The sequence below is a fragment of the Hemibagrus wyckioides genome, linkage group LG11 (assembly GCF_019097595.1).
Source record: "Hemibagrus wyckioides isolate EC202008001 linkage group LG11, SWU_Hwy_1.0, whole genome shotgun sequence".
Classification (NCBI taxonomy): Eukaryota; Metazoa; Chordata; class Actinopteri; order Siluriformes; family Bagridae; genus Hemibagrus; species Hemibagrus wyckioides.
In genome coordinates, this window is record NC_080720.1 from 9,929,290 (window position 1) to 9,942,491 (window position 13,202).

Consider the following 13,202-nt stretch of genomic DNA (forward strand, 5'->3'; position numbering starts at 1 on the left):
GTGAATTGCTTTTCTCTTATGAAAACATAAAAATGCTACACAATACACAGCTTTAACATGTGGATTATATTAAGACATGACCTCTCTGTGTTTGTGTATTGAAGAAAGTACAATTTCAAACCATTCGTAAGCCCCACAGCTATTTCAGTGTGAGAGAGTTATCAGTATACAGCCTGTACAGTTGGACAGTAACACTGGTTATTGTGAACAAATGATTGTTTTTTATTGCTCATAGGATTTGGAAAAAAAAAAGCAAATACAACAGTAATTTGCTTCCTTTATATGCAGTTTTTGAAAGTGCATATCTGACTGAATGTGTTCTATTCATGTACATAGCAAGTTTTCCTTAAGACATAGTGGCACAGTAGGCAATATGGCGGCCTCACAGCTCTAGGATTCCCAGTTCATTTCAAGTTACTGTCTGTGTGGAGCTTCACATGTTCATCGTCATGTTCCTCTCCCCTTCCCAAAACATATAGGTAGCTGGATTGGGTGTGCTAAATCAGTGCTGTTTGTTGTTAATGTGTGTAGGCATGGTGCCCTGCAATGGACTGCTGTGCCATCTGGGGTGAATTCTACCTGCGTGATCCAGCTTTGCCAGCAGACTGGCTCCAAATTCTTCTTCATGACCAGGATAAAGAGGCTACTGAGGCTGAATAAACAGATGAGACTATACAAATCCCGTTACGGGGTTCATTTGTTTCCTTATCAACTTTAATACTGAGAAGTAAAAGTAAATAACTGACTCACTATGCAGTCTTCTGTACCAGTCGCAGGACCACACCAAACCTTATCTCTGACCAATCAAATCACGGTAAATATAGAGCGTTGTATGTTTGATCGTGTGCTCGTGTTTAATGGAAGATAATAAACATAACTTAACGCAATAATATGCATATACATCAAGCCAAGAGCACCTCTACCAGATATATGTACATCATCTTAATTTACAGTGTACAGTACGAGACTCACAAGCTTAAATTAAGGTTAAACATTTGCTCAAACATGCTTGATTAATATACATATTAAAATCCATGGTTTTATTACTTTAATTCCTAACAATACAGAGAGACACAAGGACCGAGTTTGTTTGCACGACATGAAATGCACCATATGCACAAAGATGTCAAGTTACAGCCTTACAAATTCACAGCACAATGTCATACAACACTGCAAGACAACCTCAGAAGCACACTTTCCACATATAATATAATCTAAGGGCTCTCTCTTGTGTCCTTTCCTCTTTCCTACAACTTTTTTTTTATTATTCATTTCCGATATCTGACCTTATCTCTGTAAAAACATTATCATTGTTTATCCATACATGATTAATGAAAGAATAAATGGGTTACTAGAACTATTTGAATAAAACTAGGTCTACAGAGTCCCAAAAAATGGAGTACCTAAATTGGAGGTCTGGTTATCACCCCTACACCACCTGACGGAATGTGATGTTATGATTCAGTGTTTAAAATTTATTTATCTAAGATGTTGCAGTCTAAATACCCATGAATGAAAAACTTTATTCTGAGAAAGGAGAGCTAGTGGACCTGTCTGTGACACACAAAAATACTGGTCTTAAATATAATAATATTGGACCTTTTCCTCCCATGCTAAGTAGTGGAGGTGTGTTCCATCACTTCTGCAGGAGGAGCTCCATTTTAGAATTAATGAAAGAGAAACCAGCAAAAGCGGTCTGGTCCATTGAGTCAATCAAACCTTTCTCACAGTGAGAGAGGCGGGGCTTCTCACTTAAAAACTCTCGGTCAAAGTTACTGCAGTCATTGGGAGATTTCTGCAAATAGGAAACAACAGCAAATCAGATGCATAATAAAGAGGGGAACAAAGTTTTTTTTTTAGGCTCCATATTTGTGATAAAATATAAAATCATACCACTTGTGGCCGGAAAGGGGGTTCGATTTCTCTCTTCTCTAAAGCAGGCCAGTTAACAGTCTTAAAGAATGGATGACCGCGGATATTACCCACAATACCCAAACGATGAGAAGGGTCCCGCTCAAACAGCTAGAGATTTAGAAAGGGGGAAAAAAGAGTGATTTTTAAACTTAAATTTTTTTTTAAACTTTTAAAATTGTGCGTGTATGTATAAGTGTATACCCGCTCTAGCATGTCTCTGGTTTCCACTGTGATCCAGCGGGGGTAATGAGGCGTGTCCATGCGGATTGACTCAAATAGCTCATCTTCATCACTGCCATGGAAAGGGGACTGACCAATCAGCATCTCGTACACCAGCACACCAAATGACCACCAGTCCACAGAGAACGTATACTGCTGACCTAATAAGATCTGGGCACACACACACACACACACACACAGGCGCTTCAGCTAACCATGTATTAGGAGAGAACATTAAAGTCCACAGTAAATTCATCTAGGCCTTGTTCATACCTCTGGGGCAATGTAGTCTGGGGTTCCACAGAATGTTGAGGCAAAATTGTCTCCAAAGACGTTCTCCTTACACATACCAAAATCAGCAATCTTTATATGTCCCTCTCCATCTAGCATTACATTATCCAACTTTAGATCCCTAAGAAGGAGAAAGGAAATGCTGTGGTGTAAAATCCAAACACGCACCTTTTGTGTTTATTAATGGAAGCAAATGCTCACAAGTCGCTGCATGTTTGTACTATAGCTGCACAAGCAAATATGTTAGTTTATTTGGTTCATGTTCACATCAACACCCTTTTTTGCTAAGAGCTGATGTGAACATATAAGGGAGATTAACACATTTAGCAGTTTAGTTTAATTAGCCTAAAGAGGTTACAGAGTTTTGGATCTTTAGAGGAAATAATCGAATTAAAATCAGGCTTACATGATACCTGACTATTTAAATCTCAGAAAGCTTTTTATATCCTAACAATATTAACCTATTTAGCCTTTGTGTATTTTGATATTTGATTACATTTCTATTCACTATTATTTTTATGTCCACATGCGATTGGATTCTGTTGTTTCTGATGGATTAACTATTTCGTCCCTTCACACGGCTGTCCTTTTTTTCCCCATTTTAAAAGGAAAAATTACTTTCATTTAATAAAACAAATCTTGTGCCTGATTATAAAAACAACATTAATTAACAGAATTTCTGAAAAATCTATATACTGTCTTTTGGATTTATAGCCTTAGATGTACCTGTAGATGATGCCTTTTACATGCAGGAACTGTAGACCACACACGATTTCAGCTGCATAGAATCTAAAGCAAAGGAAAAGAAATGATTGTATTATATCTATTAGAGATATAAGCAGATTTTGTGTGAATGTTGTTTTAATAAATCACACTCACGTGGCTCTGTAGAGGTCAAAACGTCCCTTTTCCTGTATATGAAACATCAGGTCTCCTCCGTTCAGATACTCCATCACAAAGAACAAGTGCTCCTAACATACAGATTGTTTAATAATCCATATTGTTCTTACTGAATGGCAATAACAAAAGCTAGGTGGTATACACAGCAAGAGCAACTGTATATGGACTAATGTGTGTACAGTACTGCATTAATTCTGAAGTGTTTAAATAGCTGTGTTACCTTAGTCTGAAAAGTTGAGTAGAGGTGTGTAAGGAATGGATTATCCCAGGCCAGAGACAGCACCCGCTTTTCCACCATTGTGCATTCTACATCATCATCCATCAACACCACATCTTTCTTTAGGGCTTTTATAGCAAACCATTCTCCACCAGTCTTTAACTCAGCCAGAAACACCTGAAAGAGACACAGGACATGGAGATGACATACTAGGAGACACACTAGAAGACAAAATGCCAAATGAAAGTGAACGAGGAGAGAAGGGATCAGAAGACTCAGAGACACACAGGGAGGCAATACCTTGCCAAAGCTTCCCTTGCCCAGGACTTTATGAAAAGTGAAGTGCTCAGCTGTGATGCATGCTTGGTGTGTGATCCGAGAAGAAGGGTGAGGACTTGACCCTTCCCATATACGACCATAGAGGGGACCATCTACACAGTATCATCAGTATCATCATCATCATCATCTCCTCCAAGTAAATCACTGTTTCTCTCATAAATTATTATTCACACACACTGACCAGTAACATCAGGTCCTGGGCTTTTGTTGAAGTCCTGGTAAACTCCACTGTCCTGTGTGTTTGAATCAGGCTTCTTTGTGGACTTCTGTAGGGCAAACGCACAAGTGAATATGGAGTAGGGAATAAACATTTTGCGAAACATGTATAATGGCTTAAATATTCAACAACCTCATTTGCTGTGTTATAGTCTGAACCTGAGATGGATATAATTGGGATTACATGTCTAGATAGCCCATGATACTAAAGTGAGGGTAAAATATGGCATGTCAAATTTACAAATAAAGATGTGCATGTTCTGCTTGTATAGAAAATAACCTGTTTGTAGAAATCTAATTAAAGTTTAACAGTATGTACACAAGGCATTGTATTATAGTGAAATGCTTTCTTTAGTTAAGGGTACTTGCTAAATAACCTCTGAATTTGTATCATATGTTATCTTCTTTCAGAGGCATGAATTAGTGCTTGGCAAAAGCATGAACATCTTGAGATACTTTTATATCTAATGCTTTGAATGTTGGCATGAATGCATAAATGCAGAAAGCTATAAACATGTTCACTCATGCCTGGCTCCCTTTAAGATAACTACATTATCACTGGGTTGCAGAACACCTGCCCTTAAGTTTCCATTAGATTTACATTCAACATAGTGTCAGGTCTCTCAGTACACTGACATTCTTGTTCAAAATCACTGATAGAAATGCCACATTCACTAGAAATGGTGTAGACAGAGATTGAAATGGAAAGATTTAAAAATCGACAATTTCTTCTGTACAACAGAAGGATTCGGTCATTTTTATCCACACAGACTGCTCAGGTGCTTGTTCAAGTCTCTTGTCATTTCGAGACTGGACTTCTGTAATTCGCTGCTGCCAAGTCCAAAAACGCAGCTGTGTGACTTTCAAAGTTCTCACACACCACCCCACTGCTGCGTTCCCTCCACTGGCTTCTGGTAGCTGCATGCACCAGATTCAAAACAATTATGCTTGCCCATAAAGCTAAGAATGGACCAACACCCACTTACTTCAAAGATTTTATCATATCTCACACTGCGGCATGCTCATTTTGATTTACTAGCACTGTTTGACTGGTCCCACCATCTCTCAGGGTAAGAGGTATACATCAAGACTCTTGTCTGTTGTCTTGACTCGTCTTGCACCGAGGTGGTGGAATGAATTTCCCCATGTTAAGTGAAGACCTACTTCCTCCTGAAACACTTAAACTAGCTCTCATTTTCCCTGCTTGTTTTATGTATTACCAAATAAAACTGTGGTATAATAAGAGTTTTTGGGCTGATGGTATCCTAAGTGTGTGATCTATTGAACCAGTGTCGATGTATTCATTTGATAGAGACTTTTAAGCACTTTTAGATGATCTGGATAAGAGCACCTGCCAAATGCCATAAATGAAATGAATGAAAGTTGAAAACAATGTTGTTATAACCTTTTTTTTAACACGCACACATACACTCACCTGGCCCACTTGTGTGAGAGCCTCAGCCAATAGTTTCTGGTTGATTCCACAAAGGTTAGCCACTTTAGTTTGGCACTTATGATGTACATTCATAGCACAATCTGGGGAAAATGGTGACAATCAGAACCACTCAGAAACACACATACATGCAAACGCATGCACAAGGTCATGATGTCTTGCTCACCCTCACACTTTAGTCCCTGCTTGACGAGACCCCACAGCAGACTCCCACAGTGGTCACAAAAGGTGGGGCTCATGTAATTGTAGGACTTAAAGCGGTGTGGCATGTCAATTTTAAAGCGCTCCTTCTGAAACTGAATCCACACCCAAACATACAGTCAGCTAACTGGAAAATACCTAAACAGTCGACATGCTGAGAATGTTACACATACCATTGTGTCACGACTGTTGGCTGCTGTGCCAGTGCATCTGCCAATGATTTTATCAATACACTTCTTATGAATAGCTGCATTGCATTCTGTGAAAACAAAAGCACTGCAAGTAAAAAAATATATCATTTATAAAAGATTACTTGGAAAGAATGCATGCAGACAATAATACTTACGTCTACACTTGTATCCTTGCTTGTTCAATCCCCTGATAAATAAAAGCCTTAGAGTTAATGCACTAATATTTCGTTATACTTATATATGTAAGACACACTTTCACAGTGTCTCTTACACAAAAACACCCACACACACACGTGCACAGCCTCACCAGACGAAGTCTCTGCACACAGAGCAAAAAGTGGGTTGTCTAAAGAAGGTGGCGATGAACTCATGGTTTTTGATGAAGTGAATTTTGGCCTGTTTAATGGCCCCACGACGCCGATTTAAAGTCGGAGCTTCTTCCTCTGAAACTACAGACTGACGAGACTCTGAATAGTAGAGAAAAAGGAGAGTGAAAAAGAGCATGTCAATAGACCTTGTGGAGAAAGAACACTGAAATAATATTGAAAGAGTAAAGGAAGATGTAAAATGTGTTAACATAAAAGCCATGGACAAAACCTAACTCCTCTTTTTTTTATCTGAACTAGGAATCAGAAATCAGACACTGTCATCTTGCACAAAGCTAATAATTTCCTGTCAGTGTGGCACCACCTTCTTCCTGGAGTGCAGCTGTCAGACCCCTTTCCCCAGACATCTTGATACAGAATGATAGTTAACCTAATGGGGTTTCTACAGGCAAAGAAACCACGCAGCTAGCAACAATATGACATATCTCTGACACATCATGGTATAGAACAAAAACAGCCTGATTTCTGTGTTCAGTTTTGTTCAGTGATGTTGACACCAGAAGTGATGAATGTTAAAGCAATCTGCAGATTAGAAATGCACAGAGAGTTCCTATGGAATTAAGACCAAGCAAGAAGGACTGGTGTAGGAGAGAGGTGTTCAGACATGACTAATAAAATCATTCATGGGAAACAACACTTTTTAGACATCTCATCCCCAACATGACCTAATACACACTGTCCAACTTGCTGAGATCAAGCAAATGATAACCTAGAGGCAATGAACCAATAAATATTTACACCGATCAGGCATAACATTATGACCACTGACAGGTGAAGTGAATAACACTGATTATCTCCTCATCATGGCACCTGTTAGTGGGTGGGATATATTAGGCAGCAGGTGAACATTTTGTCCACAAAGTTGATGTGTTAGAAGCAGGAGAAATGGGAAAGCGTAAGGATTTGAGCGAGTTTGACAAGGGCTAAATTGTGATGGCTAGACGACTGGATCAGAGCATCTCCAAAACTGCAGCTCTTGGGGGGTGCTCACCAGGTCTGCTGTGGTCAGTATCCTTTACGTCCTGTAAGTATACTGTGCCAGATACCACAGCACACCTTCAGGGATCTGGTAGAGTCCATGCCTTGATGAGTCAGGGCTGTTTTGGCAGCAAAAGGGGGACCAACACAATATTAGGCCAAGGCTCAATGATGCTCGTCTGGAGCAAAGGCTGGCCAGGGTGATCCGATCCAACAGACAAGCTACTGTTGCTCAAATTGCTCAAGAAGTTAATGCTGGTTCTGATAGAAAGGTGTCAGATTACACGGTGCATGACGGGTCAGGGCTGTTTTGGCAGCAAAAGGGAGACCAGCACAATATTAGGTAGGTGGTCATAATGTTATGCCTAATCGGTGTTTATGACCATCTACAGACATTTGTTAAAGGTTAAGTTTCACATAAATTTTTTTTTTTGATTATATATAACGTTTTTATATTTTAACATACTTTTTGGTAGATAATATAATTGTTGTTCTGTGGTAATTTATTAGCACTTCTGCACTTCATTGGCTAATTTTGAAAAGTAGAGATGATACAATTCACTAAGATAAAATATAACTGCTTGTACCTAAACAATTATTAGTATGTTTGCTTTATGCAGACCCATGTAAACGCACTTATTTTCTTTATTAAAAGAGAGTCACAATGAGACTATACAGTACATTTTTTAAAATCTCACCTGTGTCTGTATCTTCCAGGAGATACTGAACAGACATCATTACTCTTCCTGAAGGTTGCAGATCAACCTAAAGATGGACAGAATGGGTTTAAATATACCTCCATACACACTATGTAACACACACACACACACACACACACACACCTACATACCCAAAACTCTGAGCGCCCACTGGATTTCTTGCACCGCTCTGCAAGAACAGATACACCAAGTGTGACTTCAGCTAAGGGCTCATCAGCAGTGCGCATAAGCAGGACCTGGAGGACGCGTCCTTCATAAATATGTGCATCAAAAGTGGAGCGCCAAGCTGGAAACATTGTAGGCTTCCTCTGAATCAGAGTCTTCCCTCGATCTAGCAAGAGAGAGGCATCAAGACTGCATGTATTAGAGAATGAAAACCCACCCACGATTAAAATTCACACATACACACTCACTAATTCACCTGTGCTTAGCGATTCTTTTAGCTTCACTGCACAAAACGGCGCTTCAGCCACTGGAGACAGGACAGCATATTCATAGGCATTAAAGGCGATCCTCAGGAAGGGGGCCATGGTGACCGCTCACAAACAGCCTGCAAACAAGCAACACAAACTGACGCTGAACAAATGCACAACTCTAAGAAACACCTACTTGCAGAGGACTATTTGGACAATCATCATGGCAGCCACCACACCATGATCACAGTGTGCTTTAACAACACACAAACAATACCTAAAGTGAATGATCAGCGTCTTTAAACAAGAAAGCGGCAATTTGTTCTGTTTCCAAATTTAATATATGGCACATGTAGAAAGCAAGCTTGGGATTGTCTTCATTGTTTATAGTTATAATGCTGACATGCTCTCTCTCTCTCTCTCTTTAGAGAATATGGACTAGATAAGGAACAGCAATGAAACAGTACACAATCACGCTGGGCATTGTCATGTATTCAGCTGGTCATATGATGCATGTGTTAAAAACAGATTTAGAAATTATTTAGCACATACCTTAAAAGTGGCCAACCCAGTCTACATTCACACAGGTATGGTACACATTCCTGTACACATTCCTATACATGTTTACCCAAGGACATGTCTAAACACACTGAACTCCAAACCTCAAGCAAGCGATACTATTACAATGCTTCTTCCCTGTGCACTCTTAAATCAAGAGTGTGTGCTTGAAGAAAAAAAAAATAACAGTGAGTGTGCACGCATGCTCACACACATACACGCAAGCGATGTGTAGGAGTGGTATTTTTCTATGCATGTGGTAGATAGGTGATAATCCCAAATGTAAGCTACACAAGTAATTAGTTTGTTCACTCCTTACTCAACACCCTCACAAATCCAGACTGGGTGCATATTCTCAACTCTTTAGAGACAACACACCTGACTACACGCAGATCAAACAGCACAACAAAATCCTACATGCAATAAGGATAAGCGTGACTCGTGTCCCGAGCAGCGTCCCAAACTACAGCTGGCACTTCAGTGCTTTTGCCTTTGGTTCAACTCTTGGTTATAACATTGCTGTGAGGAAATGTGCAATACTGCAATCAGATAATTTTGTAAGTTCAGATAATTGTATGGTTATGGATGTTTAAGGTAAAATGTTTTAAGGTAAAATGTCATTATTGGACCTTTTAATCAACTGGCATTAGCCTAGTAGCAAAATATAGCATAAATGAGAAGACCTATGCAGTCAGATGATAAAAGAGTGAAATAAAACACTGAAGGGTGTGTCCTTATAGACACAGTGGTGTGATGCAGCCCAACACATAGTTGTGTCTTTCTAAAGGAAACTTTTAAATAAATGCAAAAGATTTGGATGCATTTGTATAATCGCCAGAAGTCTTTCCAACTGCTCTCAGTCTCAAGACGAGTAACCTGGTAGTAAATTTCACAACGTGTCTGTGTTAATGTAGCTCTTTATTACAAATGCCAACACTGATGAAATACTAAGATGTCAGAGAAATGTCATAAAAGACAACACAGCACTCTGATGGATGAAGCAACCGATAGGTGTCCCGAATCTGCTGAGGTTTGTTCCAAAGTCACATGTCTAATAAAAACCCAGGTAAATCTGCACAGAAATAAAACATTTCCAAAGCAACGTTGTGACCATAATGATAGCTCAAAAGGTTTATAGTGCTACATAGGGAGGAATATATTTCAAGTGACGTGTTGGGTGTATGCAAGCACACATGTGTTTGTATGACAAAAGGAAAGGAAGTCAGCTTCCCCGATACTGTGGTGATGTGAGACACAACCACAGCAACAGCAACAGGATGTTGCTCTCCGCAACAACCCACCATCAAGTCAAATATGCAGATTGTAGTGAATGGTGTTTGGAGGAGACATTTGAGATGCAGCAGCAAGACATCCACCGGTTTATTACAGCCTGTTTGTTCCTGACAGCTGCAAGCAACATGCTCGGAGCTGTAAAGCTGTAATCTATCTTTTCCACCATAAAGTCAATTAGTCCAAATATTAATCATAATCTGTCCTTCTTTGTTTGTTTTGAAATGTTGTTTCAAAACTTGTGCGTGCATATATATATATATATATATATATATATATATATATATATATATATATATATATATATATATATACACATACATACATACATACAAGTTTGTAAACATTATATATATATATATATATATATATAAAATTAATGTGTCCTATTATTTCCAAACACTGGTCCACGTTTGACAAAATAAATGACAAAAAATCCAGATGTTTTGGTGTGATTAGGATGCAATTTCAAAACACGAAAGCTCTTAAAAGTGTACAGTGTTTAGATTTAGGACGAAAGAGGTCCAGTCTCAAAGCAGCTCACCATTTACAGAGTGAACAAAATGACCAAAACAACAAAAAAAAGATTTTCTATTTCTTTGCGCAAGATATTTGTCGTGCACGGCTCTTAGTCTGTTAGAATCCAAGTCTTACACATTAAAATAAAAAAATAAAAAAAATCAAAGACTCAGAGTGTTTACCCATATACATATAGAGAGAGAGATATAGATAAGCCCAGCTAAAAACACACACACTGTGACTCAGCTCTGAGAAACAACTCCTTGAAGACAGAGAAGCTTACAGCCTTCACTGAAGTGAAGCAAGCTTTTCGCACTCCCACTTATCCAATGCCATTAACAGAAAACCTGTAGAATTTAAAAGCCACCATGACATTGCTTGTCCGACTTACCTCTCTCTTCCGAAAGAGAGGCTTTCCTCGTCCTCGCGCCCCTCCGCCTGTTCTCGCCTTGTGCAGCGCTGGAGGAAGTGCAAGCTCGCAAGTAGGGCGGAGTGACGTCGCCCAGGTGCTCGCGCTCTTTCTGTGGCTGCGTCCTAAACCGCACACTTACTGTGTAGTAAAGATTATGCAAATCATAGTGCACAACTTTTGACACACGATTTCATGTGGTTTTGGACTTTAAGATGTCATTTCTTCTTATTACTACAGGTGCGTGAAAATATGCGGCAGCACTCGGCGACTCAGGTGTTGACGCCCATGCACCACACCTGTAATCCTGAACATATTTGATGATTAAAATAACCACTGTCATGCTATTTCTGACCTCACCACTGAGATGACTCATTAAGAAATGCTTTCAGTATCTTACCTTCATAACAATAGACTGTTTTAGAAGAAATCTGAGAAGCCAGAGGTAATCCCTCTGGGCATGGGGAGAATGTGCACAAGAACTCAGGGTCAAACCGAGAACCTTGGAGGTTTGGGGTGGCAACGCTTCACTCACTTGTGTCGTGAGAGGTCTATAACTCCTAAGCAAACTTATCTGATGGTTGCAAGCTCATGCTGATTCAAATCTCTAGTATTTATCAAGCCAGTGCACTGCATTCTCATTCTCTCTCTCTCTCTCTCTCTCTCTCTCTATCAATCAATCTATATACATTATTCTCATCTGATATGATTAAATCCTTGACACTCCACTGAGCAAGTATGGAAGTCTGCCTGTATTACCTCATGTTTGAGAGTGGAAAGGGCAGTCAGTGATGTTATTTACAGTATCATTAAAATTCTCAAAGCCAGGTATAAAGATTGTCAACCTGATGGAATTTGCTTTGCTTTAAACAGTGAGAGTGTTCATGAGTGCAGAATGCGATGGGGAATCTTTCGATGCACATGTTACATGCATGTGAACACATTCTCTCTGTACACTCGACTGATTAAAACGATTACCAGTTTAGTGAGTAATTTTTGTTGCTATTAAAATGTTCCTTTTACTGTGTGTGAGCAGCCTTGTCCTGATTTAGTCCCTGCATGTCCACAGTGCTGGAGTGTATGGCCTAGATTTGAGTGTGTGGGTGAGCAAAGCGCAATCTGTGAGTGTGTGTGTGTGCTTTAGATATTTGGCGCAGGACTGGGGGTGGTAAGGGGGCTGAATTGGCTTTCAAAGCTACTCCCCAGCTGAACCAGCAGCATTGTATTAAATAACTCACACACTGTTTTGCTTTTAATAGACACAAAACACAAACATGAAAACTTTGACAGCATCTTTATGAACTTTTTAACTGGTGTAGATGTCTGCTCCTGTGCAACAACATCATGAGGTTATAATACTTGAAATTGAGTCAATACTGTGCCTGGATGGCCCTAGATCCTTCACATCCAAGAAAATGATAATAGACAGTTCCATATTCAACAACACACAGTTTGGAGTATTGTGTAAACATTCTGTGCAGGGCTGATGGTGGTGCCTCTGATGTTGTGCATGCTCGACAGTAGAAGTCAGCTCCCCCTCTCTGTTGCTCCAAATGAGGACAGGAAAGAGTTCCTCAAAGCCAGAGAAGGTCCAGGGTAGCTGAAAAAAGATTCGAATAGTCAAATATCTAAGACATTGCATTATCTCTGTCAAAGGCCGTGCACAAAACCTTTACAAGAAAACTCAAATCTCAAATACACATGTAATTATCACATGTATCTATTTCCCTCCTGATTACATGATCAAGGTGCATATCATCATCATGTGAAAACAAGCACACGTAGAAAAGAATTAATAATGTGTAGAAATTACATGAAAATAAAAACATGCAGTACAAATGTGTTGAAACATAACACGTGAAATGTCCGAAGAACACAAATCAATTACACATGGAAAGTCCGGGGTGACTTTTTAGGTTAAACCAATCCAAATTAGGTTAGCGTCTCCTAAGAAAGAAAGTGTTATATGTCTGTGCTGCTTGTATGTTC

The 13,202-nt window shown here is 39.4% G+C and overlaps 1 protein-coding gene across 1 annotated transcript; it reads right to left on the bottom strand.

The window, feature by feature from the left end:
* Positions 1–1,035: 1,035 nt before the first annotated feature.
* Positions 1,036–11,447, bottom strand: prkcda (protein kinase C, delta a). Its single transcript, XM_058404123.1, has 18 exons — positions 11,196–11,447; positions 8,446–8,574; positions 8,156–8,355; positions 8,004–8,070; positions 6,249–6,408; positions 6,097–6,128; positions 5,924–6,009; positions 5,716–5,845; positions 5,532–5,632; positions 4,062–4,146; positions 3,842–3,972; positions 3,545–3,718; positions 3,304–3,395; positions 3,151–3,213; positions 2,407–2,545; positions 2,116–2,304; positions 1,894–2,022; positions 1,036–1,795 (listed from the first exon to the last, which is right to left on the bottom strand). Exons 2-18 carry the CDS (start codon positions 8,552–8,554, stop codon positions 1,637–1,639), a joined length of 2,046 nt encoding a protein of 681 aa, XP_058260106.1. The 5' UTR covers positions 8,555–8,574; positions 11,196–11,447; the 3' UTR covers positions 1,036–1,636.
* Between the last annotated feature and the right edge of the window lie 1,755 nt (positions 11,448–13,202).

What these genes read in the sequence shown, in the direction of transcription:
- prkcda (XM_058404123.1), bottom strand. Translation starts at nt 8,554, where the DNA reads ATGGCCCCCTTCCTGAGGATCGCCTTTAATGCCTATGAATATGCTGTC. An exon ending in GCAAGGATACAAGTGTAGAC is followed by an intron (nt 6,010 to 6,096) that starts GTAAGTATTATT and finishes TTGTTTTCACAG; the next exon opens with AATGCAATGCAGCTATTCAT. An exon ending in GCAAGGGAAGCTTTGGCAAG is followed by an intron (nt 3,719 to 3,841) that starts GTATTGCCTCCC and finishes TGTCTCTTTCAG; the next exon opens with GTGTTTCTGGCTGAGTTAAA.